Raw genomic sequence first — 22,553 nt, 5'->3', positions numbered from 1 at the left:
TGCCATCTCTCTCTCTCTCTCTCTTCTAAATATAGGATTCTTCAGGAAAAGACCTAAGTCTTGCATATGAATCATTTTCTTATGGCATGGCTGTATAAAAAAGGCTGTGAAATCTTGTTACATTGCCCTAATCTGAATAGATTTGATGGGCTTAAATTATCCCCTTTATTGGAAATTGTTCATCTTAATACAGCTTTCCATAGTTTTTTTTTAACTAAAAAAAAATATATATATTTTTTTAAAATTAAAGATTGGAACTTGAGAGCAGTTTGGATTATGCTACTCTACTTTATTCTTGTGTGACTGCAGATCCGCTTGATATTTGGACAAAAGTTTTATGCAAATAAAACTTCTAACATAAGTGTTCTGATGTATACATTTTTTGTTAAATGTCTACGTGCATTTCAGTTCATCAAAAAGGAAAGTCATATATCACTTAAAGATATTCACAAAACATCTATGCCCACAGATTAACCCATAGCCTGCTGATTGGAGAATGGATATGTTAATCGCTTGGCCAACTAGGCTGGTGAGTTTATGGTGATCACTTCTCAAAATTTAATATTGGTTTACAATCTGATAATGTTCGTTCATCATTTACAATTAATAAAAAAAAAATAGAAAGTTGAGGATTTTCTGCATGAGTTAACTCTCACCTATTGCAAACTTAGCAAATTCATTCTTTATGACAATCTACAGAAAGTAGATTGTTAAGAGTGGGCAAACTGTAACAAACTATGCCTGCAGTCCTATAAGTTTATTGCAGTGAGAGATGACTATATAATAATAATATTAGTGTTTATGGTAATCACTTCCCAAAATGTTGATATATTTTTTTAGCATATTATCTATGGAACATTCATTTTCCATTAACGACTTTGGCTATCTTTTCCATTACCTTACCAATTTCCTCTTTTACCATTGCTTCTTTCATATTTAATTTTGCACACTTTCATTCATTCATTCATTTATTATTATTATTATTATTATTATTCAGGCCTCCATGGAGTCGAAAGACTCATCGTGGGAGGTCCTTTCTAAGAAACATAAGACGACTTTGGCTATCTTTTCCATTACCTTACCAATTTCCTCTTTTACCATTGCTTCTTTCATATTTAATTTTGCACACTTTCATTCATTCATTCATTTATTATTATTATTATTATTATTCAGGCCTCCATGGAGTCGAAAGACTCATCGTGGGAGGTCCTTTCTAAGAAACATAAGTCTATCAAGACTCATCGAGGGAGATCCCTCCTAGGAAACACAAAGTCTATCATACCGCTCCTTAAATGCATTGACTATCTCGCTCCCACCACTCCATCAGGCAATGCATTCCATGGTTTAACCACCCTCCATGCAAAGAAACCACTCCTCACCCTCTTTCTCACAGTTTCCTTTCGTAACTTCAGGGATGGCCCTTGTCATGACTCCTTCCCACTGTTCAATCAAGTGAAAGAACTCCGCAGTGTCAACCCTGTAACCACCTCTCAACAGTTTAAAAGTCTCAATCATATCACCTCTCCTTCTTCTATCCACCAAACTCTGCAGTCCACACTCCCTCAGCTGATCCTCATAACTGTGAACTTTCATTTCTTATTTTATTTATATTCAAAATCTCTTCAGGAAGCCTTTGTCTACATCCTAACTCATCTTACAGATATAATTTTAAGCTGCATGTCAGTCACATTCACATTGTTTGTACCTTCATTTTCTCTTCATATAAAGCACATTTTTGATATGCTCATGTTCTGTCCTTACTTATGCACATAAATAAATCATCCACAAAGAGCTTTCACTTTCTCTTCATATCTTCATATACATTTAACACAAAGAAGCAAGCATTTTCCTCCCTTGGCTACTATGACCATACTGTATGACTACTGTTAATGAGTAATAAAAAAAAAAAATCATTCAAAATCACTAAAGCTTGCTATTAGAGTAGCAAATATGAACAGTTTTAAGCTGAAAATAATGAGGAAGCACTAAGCATCTAATTCAGCATTGATGAAAAATACATCTAATCATTTACTCATTCAGCAGCATCCTCCATGTTCGGTTGCTTAATTTTTTTTTCAGTTAAAGAGATAATAATTATTGTCTGTTATTAGCCATGTTATGTATAATTATTAATGAAATGAATAATATTTTATGGTTTTGAATAATTGAAATATTGATTTTTTTTTTGCCAAAAAAAAATTTTAGCAGTTATACGGTTTTATGTTTCACAGAATATGTAAATAGAAAAATCAGTTAAATAAAATGAGTTCCTTTTTCTAGTTAATTTCTGAAACACAGAAGGCTAAACAGACTCTTCAAGATATTAATGCTCGCCATGCTGAATTAAAAAAACTAGAAATTGACATTAGAGAGATACATGATATGTTTCTAGAAATAGCTGCTATTGTGGAAAAACAGGTGAGATGAATGAAATTTTACACCATATTTCTAAAAATCCTTTTATCATTATTAGCACCAGACCTCCATGGAGTCAGACTCATTGCAGGAGATCTCATTGTCGCATACAAAGTTCATCAAGTTGTACATTAAAACTCATTCAACCTTTCTGCACTCACTATATTCTCAGTGCATTCCACTCACCAATCACTCTTCATGAAAAGAACCAATTCTGCACACCTCTCCCGCTGCTTACATCCTCCTTATACAGTTTTCGGAAATGGCATTTTGTTCTATCCTTTCTCCATCCATTTTATGAAAACATCTCTTTCACATAAACCTGGTGACAATCCTTTATCAACTTATATTTCATAATCATATTCCAAAACTAAGTAAAATTATTATTATTATTATTATTATTATTCAGGCCTCCAAGGAGTCAAAAGACTCGTCGAGGGAGGTCCTTCCTAAGACATAAAGTCTGTCAAGACTCATCGAGGGGAGGTCCCCCCCCTGAGAAACACAAAGTCTATCATACCACTCTTTAAACTCACTGACCGTTCTCGCTCCCACCACTCCATCAGGCAATGCATTCCACGGCTCAACCACCCTCCACACAAAGAAACCACTCCTTACCCTCTTGCTCACAGTTTCCTTTTGTAACTTCCAGGGATGGCCTCTTGTCATCACACCTTCCCGCTGATCAACCAAGCGAAAGAACTCCCCAATGTCAACCCTGTAACCACCTCTCAACAGTTTAAAAGTCTCAATCATATCACCTCTCCTTCTTCTATCCACCAAACTCTGCAGTCCACATTCTCTCAGCCGATCCTCATAACTATCCTTGTAAAGTCCTGAAACCATCTTTGTCATCCGTCTTTGTATCCTTTCCACAGTTAATTTATCCCCTTCAAATCCTGGGGGACCAAATCTGAGAACAATAGTCCAAGTGTGGTCTGATCAGAGACTTATACAACGGAATGATAACCCTCTTATCTCTGCAGGTCAGTGTCCTTCTCATAATAGCAGCAATCCTCTGTGTTACCTTCACCACCTTTGCAATATGTCCCCTAAACTTCAGGTTTCTATCAATCATCAACCCCAGATCTCTTGTCTCCCCTACTTCCTCCAGTATAACTCCTCCCATAGAGTATGCAGCATCCCATCGATGTTTCCCAAACCTCAAGACCTTACATTTTGCTGCATTAAACTGACAGCCCCATTCATTTGCCCATCTATCTAGCTTATTTAAATCCTCTTGCAGGGCTACCACATCTGCACTATTACTAATAATCCTTCCCAGCTTCGCATCATCTGCAAACAACTGAATATCCCCCTGCAATCCACTGGCTATGTCATTGATATAAAGGTTAAACAATATAGGTCCTAGTACTGAGCCCTGTGGGACCCCACTTGTAACTCTCTGCCTCCTGGAAACTGCTCCACCATACACAACTCTCTGATACCTATCAGACAGCCAATCCTGAATCCAGTTGACCAATCTGACATCCAGACCCATGTGCTGCAACTTAAATATCAGCTTATCATGTGGCACCCTGTGAAATGCCTTCGCCAAATCTAAGAAAATTGCAGTATATGCCTTTCCCTCATCTAATGTTCTTGTAACTTTATTATAAAAGGCTAGCATATTGCTAAAACAAGAGCGTCCTTTCACAAATCCATGTTGATTCTCACAGATAACATTACCCTCATCTGCGCAATGCTGTACACGGTCCCTCACTACTTTCTCCAAGATCTTAACAACTACTGATGACACACAGACTGTCCTATAATTAGACACTTCCAGTCTGTTACCACCCTTATGCAATGGCACTATCTTACCTTCCTTCCATTCCCTGGGCACCTTTACCAAAGCCAGACTTTCATTGAAAAGCCATGTTAAAGGTACTGCCAATTCCCTAGCACATTCTCTCAAAACTCGTGGCGAAATACCATCCAGTCCCACAGCTTTACTGACATCCAGAGTACTCAGTATCTGAAACACACTCTCCTCCTGTACCTCCAGACCTCGTACCAGTCCTATCTCTCTAGCATTAAAACTGACTCCTCTAGGATGAAATACTCCAATAAAGTGTTCATTGAACAATTCCACTATGTTCACTGCATCAGTCACTCTATTCCCATTTTTATCCCACAATATCATTCTTCCACAGTCATTTCTCCTCCTACTGGCCACATAGCTAAAAAATTCCCTAGGATTTTCTTTGGATCTTAGGGCCAATCTCCTCTCATATTCCAGTTTCGCTTTCCTTACCACAGTAGTGGCTCTTCTGGCCTGTGTGTTATATTCCTCATGCATCTCTTCACCTGTCTCCTTATATCTCTTCCATAGCCTCTTTTTCGCATGCAATTCCTGTTTAATATTGTTTGTCATCCACTTTACTCCAAATTGCATCCTCTTCTTCACTCGTGGTATACAGCTTACCATTGCTGATAACAAATATTCTTTCAACAATTTCCCACGCACTGGTGATATCCCGGCCTTCCAATTCCTCCCTCCATGAAACTTCCCGAAGTTGACGTCTAAGACTATTATAATCACCTGCCTTATAATTCCACATAAGTTCCCGTCTCTTTGATACTCCTGCATGTCTATTCATTTTCCAAGTCAACACCATATGGTCACTGTCTCCAACTGGTGGGAGAGACGTCAACTCAGTTATTATCAACTCTTCTGATGCTATAAAATAAGAATGTTATAATAATTAAAATAATAATGATTTTCCAACTAGGTGTTATAATCATCTACCATCTAAAATTCTAATAGTTACAATATATTGTTCTAGCATGCAGCAGTTATCCAGTAACTAATTGCTGTATATTTAACTGCTTGGAAGTTCCTTTACTGTTCTGGGATGTGATAAGATACTTATCCCAAAATATTTGTTCTTCTTAGTTTAATGAGTATTAAAATAATTTACTGGTACCTTAATTTCACTTTAAATATCATTTTGTATCATATTATTCAAAATTTAATTTATTTTGAAATGATTCAAATACTGTCATGCATGAACACCCTAGGATTGTAGTTTCTGTGATTCTTTTAGCATATCTGGTAGACTACCATACTGTGCTCATAGTCACTTAGATAAGCTTATGATTATTATTACTACCCAAGACCCCATGGAGTCAAAGACTCATCTGGGAGGTCCTTTTATCATACACACAGCTCATCATACTGTGCTTTAAACACACTCAAATTCTCTGCAGACACCACACTCTCAGGCATTCAAGGCATGCCAATCATTCACAACTCTGCATCAAAAAATCCTGCTTCTCACTCCCCCTACTCACACTCTCTTTATACAGTTTTCCAGGGATCTCTGGTTCTCCTCTGATCTCCTACTATTTTCTGTAGAATCTCTCCAGCATTGATCCTATAACAACCCCTTACTAACTTGTAGGTCTCTATCATATCTCCCCTCTTCCTCCTGTCCACCAGACTGCAAATTGCATTTTCTCAATCTTTCCTCATACTCGACATAGGTTAGAAACTACCATAGTCAGTCTCCTTGGACCCTTTCCAACATCTCTTCATCCTTCTGAAAACCAGGTGACCAAATCTGGGCACAATAGTCCATGTGTGGCCTAATCAAAGCCTTCTACAATGGAACAAGAATCTCCCTTCTTCTACACACATCAGTGTCCTCTGCATCATTCCCAAGAAGCCTTTGTGTTATCTTCACAATTTTGGCAATGTGTCTCCTAAATTTCAGATCCTTATCCAGTATCACCCCCAGATCTCTTATTTCCTCCACCTCCAACAATATATCCTCACCAAGCATAAATTCTGCACCGCATCTTTGTTTTCCAAATTTTAAAACCTTACATGTTGCAACATTGAACTCGCATCTCCATTCCCAATCACTCAATTTATTCAAGTCTTGTTGTAAGGCCACAACATCTTTTCTACTCTTCATGGTTCGTCCCAACTTTGCATCATCTGCAAACAACTGAACATCTCCATCCAAATCTTCACCAATATCATTAATATACAGGTTAAACAGTAATGGCCCTAAAACAGACCCCTGGGGTGACTTTCGTTTTCCTGGATATTGCTTTCCCATACACAAATTGTTGATACCTATCAGATAGCCAGTCTCCAATCCAATGCACTAATCTAATATCCAACCCCATCCGCTTTAGTTTGACTATCAACTTATCATGCGGTAATTATCAAAATCTAAGTATATTACTGTGTATCCTTCTCCTCTGTCCAAGGAAGCAGTCACCTTATTGTAATAAGTAAGTCGATTACTAAAACATGACTTCCCTTTAGCAAATCCATGCTGTCCATCAATGATAATGCCATTGTTGTTGCCAACTCAATTCTGGATCCTAGTTCTCACAAGCTTCTCCAAAAATTTAACCACAACACCTGACACACAGATAGGCCTATAGTTTGATGCCTGAGTTCTATCGTCACCTCCTTTATGAAGTGGCACTATCTTGCCCTCCTTCCACTCCTTAGGAACTTGACCCAGTGCAAGACTCGTATTAAAAAAATATGTCAAGGCCTACATCAACTTCCTGGCACATTCCTTCAGAATAGATGGTGATATATTATCAAGTCCCACAGCCTTATTAACATCTAGTTTGCTCAACTCCCCATACACCTCTTGCTCATTTACAGTCAGTTTCTCCTCCCCATCATCAACTGCTCTCAATCTCTCCATGAAGTCACATTCACAAGATTGAAAGACCTTTATGAACTGTTCATTAAGTATCTCCACCACACCTTCTGCAACAGCTGTCTTTATACCATTTTCTCTAATCAGTGTCATCCCTCCATAATCATTCTTTCTTTTGCTGGCTACATATCGAAAGAACTCCTTAGGATTCTTTTTGGCTTCATTAGCTAACTGCTGTTCATACTTCACTTTAGCTACCCTCACAACCAAGTCACCTCCCTTTCTTGGTCTTTGTAATCCTCATGGAATTGGTTATTTCCACTTCTCTTATGCTGCCTCCATAATGCCCTTTTTTCTCTGTATCATATGCTTATAATGTTGAATGCCCATGCATGCTGAAATTTCTCTTCATTGCTCATCCAGTTTATATAGGTTTTATGAAGACTTGAACTGACATATAATACACTATCTGAAAAAGCATTAGATTCCATGGATTATGGAGTTACTGAAGGTAGAGTTATTATGGTGGTGTATGAAATTTGACACTTCCAAACATTAGTTAATTGAAGGATCAATTATTTGAAAGTTTAAAAGGCTTGAAATGTGGAAAGGTAGCAGGAGTATATGATTTTCGACCAGAAATGATGAAATATGGTGGTATAAAAGTCTTCCATTGGATGCACTGCATAGTTCAGAAAGCCCTGACAGAGGGATGAATTTCCGATGATTGGAGTAGAGCTCTCGTAGTACCAATATATAAAAAGGGAAATTAAAACTGAATGTGAGAATTACAGAGATATTTCCTTACTGAGTGTTCCTGGCAAGATTTATGCAAGTATACTTGAGAAACGGTTGAGAAGAATTGTGGAAAAAAAGCTTGGTGAAGAACAAGCTGGATTCAGGCCAAATAGAAGCTGTCAGGATCAGATCTTCACTTTATGACAAAATGGTTGAGAAAACAGGGGAATTAAGTTTTGTTGATCTGGAAAAAGGCATATGACAAAGTGCCAAGAAAGAAGCTATTCAATACGCTATAGTTATATGGTGTCAATGGGGAATTATATCAAGCAATACTTAGTCTTTATTTGAGTTGTATATCAGCAGTTACAGGGTGTTCGGGATAAATTTGACATATTTATAATTAATTATATTTTTCCGTAAGTTACATGTATTAACACACACTTCTCTTCATTTAAAAGTTTGGACCCTTCTTCATTCATATACAAGATGTCAGAAAGGATGGATAGCTGGAACCCACCTGAATCATGGAAGAGAATAACTTGTATCATGATGATTCGTGCCCGCCATCAAAATAAGGATATTACGACTGCTGCCCAATGCTCCCTGCATACAGTAAAAACAATCAGGCATGAACTAGAGACTTGCAATGGTGACTACGAGGATGTAGCAAGAAGAAAGATCCCTAGCAGACGATCTGATTGCGTTCGTACAGCAGAATTCCTCGCAAATCTGCAGGAACAGGTGTTGAAGAACCCTGGCATTGGAATTCGGGCTTTGTTCGTGGAGTTGCTAACTGTAGTCAAGCCCTGGATAACAAGGGTAGCCAATGGTAGGCCGTATGTATGGCAGCAGGATTCGGCCCCTTGCCACACCTCTGGGAAAAGTCAAAAATGGTTGTCTGAAAATTTCTACGACTTCACCAGTCCAAATGTTTGGCCTCCAAACTCCCCAGACCTTAACCCCATGGATTATTTTGTATGCGGCGCAGTTGAAAAAGACACCAATCGCACTTCCAGTAATACAAAAGCCCAGTTAATGGATAAAATTAAAACAGTTTTTGCGGCCCTTCCCAGGGAGACTGTAGCATCAGCTTGTTCGAGGTTCCGAAGCAGAATTGAAGCTGTGATCGATGCTAATGGTGGTTATTTTGAGTAAATCTTGTTGATAGTATTGTAATTAACTCTGCCTGTAATGTTTTTTTGTCAATTCATTAAATTTAATAGATACAAAGAAGATTTTCTTTTTCCTTACGAAACTGTCAAATTTATCCCGAACACCCTGTAGAATTGAAGGAAGTACAAGAAGATGGTTTAATGTTAAATCTGGTGTGAGACAAGAATGTACATTATCCCCTCTGTTATTCATTATCTATATGGATCACATTATGAAGGAAAGTGGAATTAAACATGATATCAGAATTGGAGATGTTAATGTCAGCTCTTTGCTTTATGCGGACGACGTTATACTTCTAAATAAATCCGCTAGAAGTCTGCAAGATTCCCCGACTAAATTGAATAACTGTTGTAATAGATATGGTATGAAGGTCAGCAATAAAAAGACAAAGACAATGAAAATAGGCAGAATCGTTGAAAATGTCAACTGCCTTGTGCACGGAGAACCTGTGGAACAAGTAAAACATTTCAGCTACTTAGGCACAATTTTTAGTGAAGATAGTAAATTAAATATGGAAATAGACAACAGAATCAACAAAGCTGGTATGGTAGGAAGTCAATTGAATAAATTCATATGGAATAAGAGAGAAATTAGTCGGAACACTAAATTAGCTGTATACAAGTCAGTGTTCAAACCAGTTTTAACTTATGGATCTGAGAGCTGGGTCAGAAGTAAAACACTTGACCAAAGACTAGTGACCGCAGATATGAGAGTCCTGAGAAAGATTATAGGTGTGAACAGATGGCATCAATGGCAATATCATATTAAAAACGAAAATATTAGGAAAGAACTTGACATTGCCAGCATCCAGAAATGCGTTAGCAGAGCTAATCTCAGGTGGTATGGTCACTTAAATAGAATGGGCGAGGAAAGATTAGCAAAATAAGTGTTCTCTGCTAGGTCGGCAGGAAAACGATCCAGAGGAAGATCAAGATATAGGTTGATTGATACATTACAAAGTGCCTTAGACGATAGAAATATAAGATCTTATAATGTTGGAGTTTTGACAAGTAACAGACTGATTTGGAGGAAAATTGTAGATAGGAAGTTAGTAATGATGTAAATTTGTCATGTAGTACTATCATGTCCTGTACACTCCTTGAGGGTACATGGCAGGAATTTGATGATGATGATGATAATTGAAGTATTACTATCCACTAGGGTTTCTGGATATATGAAGTTCTCTTCATCCCGTTGGATTTCTTTGGAAATCCTAGGAAATTGAAGCATATTCCCATGATCCTGAGGAAATGGTTGTATATTTAGAACTTTAGAAGAACTGAGTTTACCAATTGGTCTTAGATCAATTGCAATTTATTATTCATTATAAATAATAATGATTATTATTTGAAGGAAACAAATAAAGACTATAACATAATTTTCCTTTATTCATTCAGTTTTCATTCAGAATTCATTCATTCTTTGTTCATATTTTAATCATGCTTTATTCATATTTATAATTTAGGTCATTTATGAAAAAAATTAAACTTCCTTTTAAAAAAATGCTTCTTATGCCAACATTATTTAGCTTTAACCCATATAAAAATAGTTAAAAAGTTAATCAACATTTTTATAGTAACTTCTTGAAAAACATAAACAATCAATACTTTTATCACTCAGCTGAGTTCTTAAGTTGACGATAATAGACTGGCTACAGAAAAGGCTCTTCTTATTCAACGGAGGTTGGATAGTCTGTTCCCTGTTGTTTTGAACAAACTGTAGTTCTCATTTCAAAACCTTGCTTAAACTCTGAGCCTGACCTGAAACCATTGAATAATGCATAAATCTTGTGTTTGATTGTATTGCTGCTTCTAATTTGTCCATCAGTGTATGGGTTCTGTAGTTTCTTGAGATTGCTCATCTTATGAGTGTGAGAGGTAGATGAAGATTCATGTCCCTTGATGAAAAGCCTTGCAAATGTCATCTTTTCAGATTCAAATAAAGATCCTTTGTTTCGTAAAGTTTTAAATCCAGGATTAAAAGCATAATTTTCATATTTTTTTCCAGTGTTTAAATACTGAATCAGACCATCAGAAGTAATATTTCTTCTCTATTAATCCTCTGTGTTAAAGAATTTTTCATCTTGGCAAATCTTGATTTTTGTTAACTTAAATCGTCAATTATGAAAGGAAAATACACCCTCAGCAGTCAGCGAAATTGCATCATAGCTGCACTGGATGCAGGCTTGGCATAATTTCATGGAGGGTGTCAAATTTTTCATTAATGGTTGCTTTTCTTTAATGTCAGGCAATGCTTTGGCAGCTGCTGATCTTATTTCTAAAAATTTCTCAACCATTGCTAATAAACTCTTCCAGTGAATTTTTGAATCTAAAATTACCATCTTTTCACAACTATGCTCTGCCTCGCATGATTTTTAAAATTTCATTCTTGAGAGGTGTGGCTTTCTGAATAATCTTACAATTTTTCTGACTTTTTCGATAGTTTCATTAATAGTTGCTGTGAGACCTACATTGGAGCAAGTATGGGCTGAGTTAGAAGACTGACTAAGGTCATAACTGGTCTTTCTTTGGGATGTGGGATATGAGGACAGATTGTGGGAATGCAGTTTGCAAAAACCTTGTAAACCTAATCTTGCTCTCTGCTCTTAGTTTTCCCAAAATTTAATTTTTAAATTTGGCCTTAATTTCTTCTTTCTCATCCATCAGATGATAGGTTGAGTCCCTTATGAATAAATCTGAATTGTCTTCCTCCAATGATTCCATTCAAGACTATATTTGGTAATCATTAACCTTTATTTTAGTGATATTGCCAAAATTTTGGATGGGGATATTCAGTTGTTTGTAGATGTTGCGAAGTTGGGACGAACTAGGAAGAGTAGATGTGGCCTTACAAGAAGACTTGAATAAATTAAGTGAATGTGAATGGGGATGCGAGTTCATTGTTGCAAAATGTAAGGCTTTAAAATTTGGGAAACAAAGATGGAATGTAGAATTTACACTTGGTGGGGATTATTTATTTTATTATTTAGCATATGACATAATGAAAAAAAAAAAGACACATGATATAAAAATATATAAATACATATTTGTGCAGATAATAAAAATGAGACATTGTAGGTAAAAAAGTCACTAAATTTTAAGTGTATTTCAGTTAGCCATTCAAGAGCTGAAGGATCTACCTCAAAAAAAAGTCTCTCAGGTCACCAGGGTAGGCTCAGATGCTGTCCTGCAAACTTAGATAGAACTATGAGGACAGAGCAGATTTTATGCTCATGTAGGAGAATCTCAATAGACTATGTGAGTGGGCAAGTTAGTGGAGCTATCAGTTTAGTATTGCAAAGTGCAAGGTCTTGAAATTTGGTAGGTGCGGTTGGGAAGCAGAATATACAATTAATGGAGAAATTTCAAAGGTGGATGATATGAGAGATCTTGGAGTAATCATGGACAGAGACTTGAAGTTTGTGGATCCCATTGCTAAAATTGTAATGGATTATGATAATGATGAGGAGTACCCTGATATGCAGAAGCAAAGAGCTTCTGCATATCAGGGTACCTGGTATAAGGTCTTGGTGGTTTCAGGTCTGTGGAATGTGGGATGTGAGAACAGATTGAGGGAATGCAGCTTGCAGAGTTGTGAATAGAAAGAGAGGATGTATGATTGAGACATAAGTTGGTGAGGGGTAGTTATCAGATTAATGTGAAGGAGATTTTTCTTAGAGTAGAGGGAGAGAAAGGTGGACAAGAGGCCATCCGTGGAAGCTGTGTAATGAGGGTGTTTGCAAGGAGAAGAAGATTCTTTGCTTAGAGAGAGAAAGAGTGATTGGTGAGTGGAATGCATTGTCTGAAAGTAGTGAGTTCAGAAACTGAATGGGTTTAGGCATAGTGTGATCTTTCTGCATGAGAGTGTGGATCTCCTGTGCTGTCTTTTGATTCTAGGGAGGTCAGATGTTGATAATAATAAATTATTATTATTGTTATTATATACTGCTTCACTTGCTTTTGGCAAGAAAAATCTATTCACATATTTATTTATTTAGCATATGGTATAAAAAAGGCACATGGCATCAAAATATATAAATACATATTCACCCAGTCAATAAAAATGAAACAGGTAGTGTACATATACAAATATCAGGTAAAAAAATTCACTAAAATTTTATGTCTAGTTCAGCTAGCCATTCAAGAGCCGAAGAATCTATCTCAAAAAAGTCTAGTAGGTGATCTTCCCCACTTATGTAAGCTGTCTGCAAAGATACCATGTTCTGTGTGTATCCTATTTGAGCTTTTCTATAGATGATGTGGAAGCTCAATCCCTTTCAGATTTTGGTTGGGAAGGATATACCTGTTTAAGTCTGGTGGCGATTTTTATTTCCAAGTTTCTAGCCATTTCGAATTAATGTTGAAATTGCTATTTACTAGTTCTTCAGCCAGTATTAGTGGGGACCATTGGGATTTAAGGCGATTTATACTTATATGTGGGAGGTCTTCATGTATTGGTAACAGGGGATTGCTGTTTATTTTTTTGTACTACTCTTTAACTAGAGCATCATCTTGTCTGTGCAGATTTGGTGGTGCAATATTGCTCAAAGTTGGAAGCCAGTAGAGGGGGAGTGGATTTAACACAACCTGTTATTGTCCTTATCGCTGCATTTATTTGCATGTTGATTTTCTTAATATGAGGACTGTTTAGCCATACTGGTGAACAATATTCTGCTGCAGAGTAGACTAGGCCCAAAGTAGTGCATCTCAGCGTAATAGCAGAAATGTAGAACCACACAGTTTTTGTATGATGCTATTATGGGTTCTGATCTTTAAAGAGTGATTCTCCAGATGCTTTTGAAAGATAGTGTTTCCAAGGTAACACACAGATATTTAAGGAAATCTTGGTGCCACAGCATTGTGTTGTTAAAGCTGATGTGAAGTTTCCTATTTGCCAGTTTGATGTTTAGGTGAAAAGAGCTAACCTCGGTTTTATTGAGGTTTGGTGTTAGTCTCCATTTATGAAAGTATTCACCAATGGTGAAAAGATCTAAGGTCATTTATGAAAATATCTTCAGTTAATTCAATGTTCTTATGTTGGGTGGCAAGGGCTATATCATCAGCATAAGCAAATTTTCTTGACCTAATTGTTGGTAGATCAGATGTATATAAGATTAATAAGATTGGTGCTAATACTGAGCCCTGCGGGTGCCCATTGTTCAGCTTTCTCATTTTGTTTCCTAGTACCACATGAAAAAACCTGTGAAAAAGCACGTTACCAATAAGTTGTATGATGGACTGGCATGGTATGACTTGTATCAGCTTGTATGGCAACCCCTCTTTCCATATTGTGTTGTATGTGGCAGTAAGGTCAACAAACACAACAGAAGTTTTCAAACATCTCTAAAAGCCTGCTTTGATATGAGTAGTAAGCTTAGTACTTGGTCCGTACAACTATGTTGAGCCCTAAAGTTTGCTTGCTCAGCAGGGATAACTTCAGATATTTTTGGCCTAATTCTGTTAAGGAGGAGTCCTTCAAAGAACTTATAATAGCAACTGAGGAGCGCAATTGGGTGATAGCTCTCCGCTTGATCTTGAGGGTTCGTGGGTTTTAATATGGCTATTATTTTGGTTCTCCTAAAGACTGTTGGAAGATTTCCAGTCTTTAAAATGTGAGAAAAGAATCTTGATAGCCATTGACGAGCATTTTTTCCACAGTTAACCAAGAATTCAGGATGAATACTACCTAAGTCTGATGCTTTGTAGTTTTCACCTCCTTTAAGGCTTCAGTTATTTTGTCTGTGGTAAATTTTCTTGAAAATTGGAACTATCAGCTGCACTTTGTCATAAGTTTCTGAGTGATCTTTTAACCTCCCGTGTGTGTGTGTGTGTGTGTGTGTGTGTGTGTGTGTGTGTGTGTGTGTGTGTGTGTGTGTGTGTGTGTGTGTGTGTGTGTGTGTGTGTGTGTTGATGATCTCGAGGGGCTCTAGACAGTGAGGTTATTCGACAGGCAATTTGATCTGGAGTCACCAAAGGATCTTTATGAGTGATTGGGTTACTTCCACCTAACTTCTTTAACAGGCTCCATGCTTTTCTACTTGAATTTTTAAAGTCTAAGTCTTCTGTAGTTTTATCCATTTTTCTCTGTGCTCATTATCCAGCTTCTGGAGCAATTCGTCAGCTATGTTACATTTGCCAGATTCTAAATAGACTTGGTATAGCTCTTCACAGTCTTCTCCAGCCAGGTATGTATTCATTTCAGAAACCCCTTGGAATATATCTTCTTTGCTGTTGATTTTCATTTTAGAAATTATGGACTTTACAACTGTGTTATAAATAACTCTTTTAATATCCCGATGTGTTGTTTATGTTCTTTTTGTCTGATAGGAATTGTGCGTCTCCTGTTTCTCCTATATATGGTATGTTACAAGTGCAATAAATACGGTATACTCCAGGGTGGGCCAGCGGAGGGAGTGGGTCTTTGGATGAGTTGAGTAAGCGTTTTAATTTTGCAGGAGGTTTAAAGGTTGCTTTGAGGTTGTATTTTTGTAGTATTCTGTTTACGAGTCTAAGAGCAACTATTAACAGGACTGTAGAAAATCCAGGATCCCAAATCAAAAATAACAATTGTAATGCTAAAAGCAGGACATCATTGTTACGGAAAGAAAACTATCTGTAAGAAGAATGTTTATTCATGTTATTAGAAATAGAATTTAGCTTGATGTAGTTTTTAAATAATTAATTTTTTTTTCCCACTAGAGGTCATGCCAGTAGAATAACTTGTGATCAATTCATTGTTTCTCTAGCTTACTGTATGTAATGTAACATAGCTTGTCCTGTATATTTGTATATGCTCCAGATGATGATCTTAATATGAAGATCAAATCGTCGGGATATTAAAAGAGTTATTTATAACATGGTTGTAAAGTCCATAATTTCTAAAATGAATGCTGGTCACCATGTAACACTAAAAGAAAAGATTGCTGTTGATATGACTGCTCCAATGAATATGTTGTAGTTTTCACCCACAGGTGGAATCCATCTTACTATTTTATCCAGTTCTTTTATTCAGAAAAATCCTGCCAGTTCACTTACCTAAAATTCCATCTTGGTCATGGAATGGACCATATTATTGGTATTTATATTCCATCTATTCTCAAACATACTGCATGTAGTACTTTAATGTTTGGTTCTGAACTGACCAGTGATGACTAGGCATTCAAAGCTAATCTTTCAGAAATGTGCATTTTCCTTCAGTACAAAAGGTAATGGTATGTTATAGAAAAATATTCTGGGAAGAAAAAAGGAGTAGATCCTTTCAGATTCTCACCTCCCTTCCCTCACACACAACCAGAATCAACAATTATTGTAGACAGAAATGTTAGATAGTACAAGACCATCAAATTGCAACTAGCTTGCTAATTGTTGAAAGTTTTTCCACTTGGTTATAAATTAAATTAAAGATGCCAAGAAATCATATTCTTGATTATCCCTTTATCCAAGTGTAAGAAAACAAAGCTTACATGTAAGTATTTTCACGACTAAGCTACTTGTATATAGAGGCTAATGACTTCACATTAATTGCCTTAGTATCCCATAATGCAGAGCACATATCCATTTGGGTGTATGTAATGCTTAGCATTATGGCAAGGGCCACTACCCAGACTGGTTTTGATCTTTATTGAGGTCTCATCAGTGGGAGCCAGACCCAGAAGTTTACTTCAACCTTGATATCACTTCTAGGTCTGGCACCCATGGATGAGACCTCAATAAAGATCAAAACCAGTCTGGGTAGTGGCCCTTCCCATTTAACACTTAGCATTACATACCCAAAAGGATGTTGCTTTGTAGTATGGAATACTAAGACAATTAGTGTGAAGTCATTAACCTCTATATATGAGTAGCTTAGTCATGAAAATACAGGTATCCCTTGTATTTTCATGAATTTAACGCGGATTTGATTAACTCAGCGAAATTAATTGCAACAATCCCTTTATATATGCAGCAAGAGTTTTAATTAATGCTCCTTTATATTTACCATGCAAAAACATGCAAGCCTCGAGGACTGTTTCCTGGCCTAGAGAAATAAAGTCGTGAGCATGACGATGTCATTCCTCCCATTAAGCATTAAGATTTGGGTGTATTACAAGCTCCAGTTATTTTGCTGTATTTACAAATTATGTTCTTCATAAATTTTTTTCATTCAAAAAAGAATTTCATCAAAAATTCTCTTAATGATCTGTGTGAGAATGTGAAAGTTTTATTTTTTTTCCTACCAAATACGACATCATTACTATAACCCATGGACATGGGCGTCATTGTAAGTTTCAAAGCCTATTTTCTTAAAAAGACATTCTCAAAGGGTAGAAACAACAATGGGAGAAAATGCGATTACACTCCAAGAATTTTGGAAAAATTTTAACATTAAACACGTAATTGAAAACATTCATGATTCATGGGAGCAAGTATCTTCTAGCTGCATGAGAGCTGTTTGGAAAAACCTTTTGCCAGAATGCATTAATGATTTAGGTGGTTTTCAAAATCCTGTGAACAACGTGGTTTGAAGAAATCATTGCAATCGTTGGTGAAGACCTTGGTTTTGATGGTGTTGATGCAGAAGATGTTAAAGAATTATTGGATTCAAATTGAAAAGATTTCAGCAACAACTATCTTCTTGAAATTGAACAACAATGTGCATATGAAGATAACAAACAAATAGAATGTGAAGATGAGGTTCTAAAGGAGATAACAATCAAAGAACTGGATGGAATATTTCACAGTTTAGAATCGCTTAAGCAGCAAGTAAAGAATATGGATCCAGATGTTAATTGAAGAATGTTTGTTTGCCATGGTCTAGAGAGTGTCATTTTGCTTGTTATCATAGAATTTATGCTGATAAGAAAAAACTAAAACTGTTCAAACAACTCTTGATAACTTTTTTTAATAAAAACTCACATTAACTAATGTAGGTACAAGTATTTAATAAACATTTACTTTGCATTCGTTTTTTATCTTTCTTAAAAGAGTACCATATAAAACTAATCATTAATACAGTAATTGATCATGGAATTGTAATTTGTAATTTTTACCATTGATTATTATATTTGATTAATGCGATTTTGACATGTGGTAACATTGAGAGATTAATTAATCACGTTAATCAAGGAATACCTGTACTTCACATGCAAACTTTCTTTGCTTACGCTTCGATAAAGGATAAACCAGTAACATAATTTCTTGGCATCTTTAATTTAATTTATAACCAAGTGGAGAAACTTTCAACAACTAGCTCTTATCCATAGTATTTTAATAATGTGTGACACATTTTCACTATTTGTATATGGGAAATAGATGACTTCTGCATTATTTCAACATTGGTATTTCTTCTGTGCCTGGCTCTCACTAATAGTAGTTTGCATCCTGGGGAGTAGAGAGGTTCTGCTCAATGGCCTGTTTTTGCCTGTATATGAGTGGAGCCACTGCTGATTGAGAGTTTTTGCTCTATTAAGGCTTCTACCTAGAATAAATTTCCTGGTCTCTGAGCTCTCCTAAGAGAGGATTTCTGCCTGGTCTCAGAGAAGTAGGTCTGTGTACTCTAGGGACTTGTCTGCTGCCTTGCTAAGCGAAGGTTTGGCTCAGTTGCAGGACTTGCTTCTGGCTGTGCTAGGATGTGGTTCCTGTCTGTGATTGGATAAAGCAGAGAGAGAGATTTATAAGAGATCCAGTTTATGGGGCTACTAGAGAGAGTGATCATTTAGGCCACTCACAAGTTTTTTGAATTGTCTGTCATTGAGTGGTGCCACTGCTGAGTTTCATGTCCTGGAGCAATTCAGGTCAGGAGAGATGATTTTAATAGTGATCCTTTAGGGTCACTCAGTGAGATATAGAGTAATCTTGTAAATCACTCAGAGTTTTTGGAGAGGTATCTCTGGACTTTAACATACCTCATTAAAGGTCAAAACTAGTCTGGGCATTTGCCCATGCCATAATGTTTAGCATTACACACACCCAAAAGGATGTGTGCTCTGCATTAAGGGATAGTAAGGCAATTAATGTGAAGTCATTAGCCTCTATGTACAAGTAGCTTAGTCATGAAAATACTTCATATGCAAACTTTTTTGCTTATGTGTGGTCAAGGATAAACCAAGAATATAATATTTTAGTATCTTTAATTTAGGTTGCTAATCATAACATTATTATTATTATTTATACAGATACTCTGTGAAGTCAAAAGACTCGTGAGATACCCGTACTGTCCATTAACACAAAGCCTATCGCACATCTCCTTAAACTTATTCACTATCAGGTCACTCACAACCACTTCTGGCAATTCATACCACTTCACACAGTCATGAAAATACTTCATATGCAAACTTTTTTGCTTACATGTGGTCAAGGATAAACCAAGAATATAATATTTTAGTATCTTTAATTTAGGTTGCTAATCATAACATTATTATTATTATTTATACAGGTACTCTGTGAAGTCAAAAGACTCGTGAGATACCCGTACTGTCCATTAACACAAAACCTATCGCACATCTCCTTAAACTTATTTACTGTCAGGGCACTCACAACCACTTCTGGCAATTCATACCACTTCACCACTCTCCAAGTGGTGATTGAGTGGAATGACTCTATTTGACCACTTCCAAGTGTGACCTCTTGTTTTCCACCTACTCCCTGTATATTGAAAAATTTTTTTTGCAACAAAATGATAGAATCCCTTTAGTAACTTATAAGTTTTTATCATATCTCCTCTCATTCGTCTGTTAGCTAAATTATTATTATTATTCAGGCCTCCATGGAGTCAAAAGACTCATCGTGGGAGGTCCTTCCTAAGAAACAAAGTCTATCAAGACTCATCGAGGGGAGGTCTACCCCTAAGAAACACAGTCTGTCATACCACTCCTTAAACTCATTGACTGTTCTTGCTCTTGCCACTCCATCAGGTAATGCATTCCATAGTTCAACCACCCTCCATGCAAAGAAACCACTCCTCACCCTCTTGCTCACAGTTTCCTCTCGTAACTTCCAGGGATGGCTTCTTGTCATCACTCCTACCTGCTGTTCAACCAAGCAAAAGAACTCTCCCCAGTGTCAACCCTGTAACCACCTCTCAACAGTTAAAAAGTCTCAATCATATTACCTCTCCTTCTTCTATCCACCAAACTCTGCAGTCCACATTCCCTCAGCCGATCCTCATAACTATCATTGCACAGTCCTGAAACCATCTTTGTTATCTGCCTTTGTACTCTATCCACAGTTAATTTATCCTCTTAAAATCCTGGGGACCAAATCTGAGAACAATAATCCAAGTGTGGTCTGATCAGGGTCTTATACAACGGAATGATAACTGTTTTATCTCTGCAGGTCAGCGTCCTTCTCATTATTGCAGCAATCCTCTGTGTTACCTCCACCACCTTTGCAATATGTCCCCTAAATTTCAGGTTTCTATCAATCACCAACTCCAGATCTCCTGTCTCCCCTACTTCCTCCAGTATGGTGTCCTATACTGGAGGAAGTAGGAGAAAAATCGATTGGGAAACATCGATGGGACACTGTATACTCTATGGGAGGAGTTATACAGTGTCCCATCGATGTTTCCCAAACCTCAAGACCTTACATTTTGATGCATTAAACCGACACCCCTGTTCATTTGCCCATCTGTCTAGCTTATTCAAATCCTCTTGCAGGACTACCACATCTGCACTATTACTAATAAGCATTCCCACACTTAACATCATCTGCAAACAACTGAATATCCCCTTACAATCCACTGATAATGTCATTGATATAAAGGTTAAACAATATAGGTCCTGGTACTGAGCCCTGTGGGACCCCCACTTGTAACCCTCTGCTTCTTGAAACTGCCCCACCATACACAACTCTCTGATACCTATCGGACAGCCAATCCTGAATCCAGTTCACCAATCTGACATCCAGACCACTGTGCAGCAACTTTATCAGCTTATCATGTAGCACCCTGTCAAATGCCTTCGCTAAGTCTAAGAAAATGACAGTATATGCCTTTCCCTCATCTAATGCTCTTGTAACTTTATCATAAAAGGCTAGCATATTGCTAAAACAAGAGCACCCCTTCACAAATCCATGTTGACTCTCACAGATAACATTACCATCATCTGCCCAATGCTGTATATGGTCCTTCACTACTTTCTCCAAGATCTTACTAACTACTGATGACACACAAACTGGCCTATAATTAGACACTTCTAGTCTGCTACTGCAATTATGCAATGGCACTATCTTACCCTCCTTCTATTCCCTGAGCACCTTTCCTGTAGCCAGATTTTCATTGAAAAGTCCGGTCAAAGGTACTGTAATTTCCCTAGCACATTCTCTCAAAACTCATGGTAAAATACCATCCAGTCCCACAGCTTTACCGACATCCAGAGTACTCAGTATTTGAAACACACTCTCCTCCTGTACTTCTCAACCTCGAACCTGCCCAATCCCTCTAGCATTAAAACTGACTCCTCCAGGATGAAATACTCCAATAAAGTGTTCATTGAACAATTCCACTATGTCCTCTGCATCAGTCACTCTATTCCCATTTTTATCCCACAGTATCATTCTTCCACATGAAACTTCCCCAAGTTGACGTCTTAGACTACTATAATCACCTGCCTTATAATTCCACATACATTCCCGTCTCTTTGATACTCCTGCATGTCTATTCGTTTTCCAAGTCAAAACCATATGGTCACTCTCTCCAACTGGTGGGAGAGATGTCATCTCAGTTATTATCAACTCTTCTGATGTTATAACCAAATCCAAAACTCTGGAACCTCTTGTTCTCTCTGTTACATGTTGCCTAAGACATTTGTCCCTCAAGAATTCTAGAAATTCCATTCCCCTTTTGCTACATGCATCTTTCTCTCCCCAATTTATACTACTGTAGTTAAAATCTCTCATAACAATCATTTTTCTTGCACTTGCCAAACTCAACTGTCTAAACATTTCCTGGTCCCCACCCTCTGTGCTCCTGGGTCTGTAGCAATGGACCACTAAAAAATTCTGTAGCCCACACAATCTCTCCTCATAAGGAACATTGCACAGACCTCTCACCAGCTTGGTCACTCATCTCTGAATCCTCCCCACCACTTCCCGATCCCAATGAAACACGGGTGACCAAATCTGTGCACAGTGGTCAACGTGATTGAATTATAGAATCAATATTATGAATATTGATTGCTTTATAAAGAGGGATAATAACCTCCCTATGTTTAGTTGTCAATGTGGTCTTCAATATCCAAGTTATCCTCTGATCTATTTTGCCAGCTCTTGCAGTATTTCCTCTGATTTTCAAAATTCTGTCCACCACCAACCTCAGATCTCTAGTCTCATCGATTTCCTTTAAGCTAGTACATCAATATGGTATGAAGCATGTAATCTTTTCATCCAGAAGTGCATTACCTTACATTTTACAACATTAAATTGACAACTATTGTGCTTTTTCCCACACTGTCAATTTATTTAAATCATCCTGTAAGATATCTACATTACCTTTATGAAATAAATGTGCTCCCCAGTTTTGCATCATCAGTTATCAACTGAATACCTCCCACTCCTCCTCAAATCTTCCACTATATCATTAATGTACAAATTACAAATTAGAGAGCCTGGTACA

General features: G+C 37.1%; 1 protein-coding gene across 2 annotated transcripts in view; it reads left to right on the top strand.

The window, feature by feature from the left end:
• The window catches only part of LOC150101913 (syntaxin-1A-like), a 219,174-nt gene that overhangs the window by 161,769 nt on the left and 34,852 nt on the right, over positions 1-22,553 (top strand). Inside the window, exon 8 of one of the 2 annotated variants that reach the window (XM_090400740.1) lies at positions 2,281-2,418. The exons of the other annotated variant lie outside the window; for it this stretch is intronic. Within the exon in view, the coding sequence (XP_090256866.1) occupies positions 2,281-2,418 (138 nt within the window). The remainder of the gene's footprint in view (positions 1-2,280; positions 2,419-22,553) is intronic. 2 annotated transcript variants of the gene reach the window in all.

This window comes from Typopeltis vanoorti, chromosome 11 (genome assembly GCF_054136105.1).
Source record: "Typopeltis vanoorti isolate ZY-2024b chromosome 11, IOZ_Tvanoo_1.0, whole genome shotgun sequence".
Classification (NCBI taxonomy): Eukaryota; Metazoa; Arthropoda; class Arachnida; order Uropygi; family Thelyphonidae; genus Typopeltis; species Typopeltis vanoorti.
Note: the sequence above shows the minus strand (reverse complement) of the source record. Positions and strands in the feature narration are given on the sequence as shown.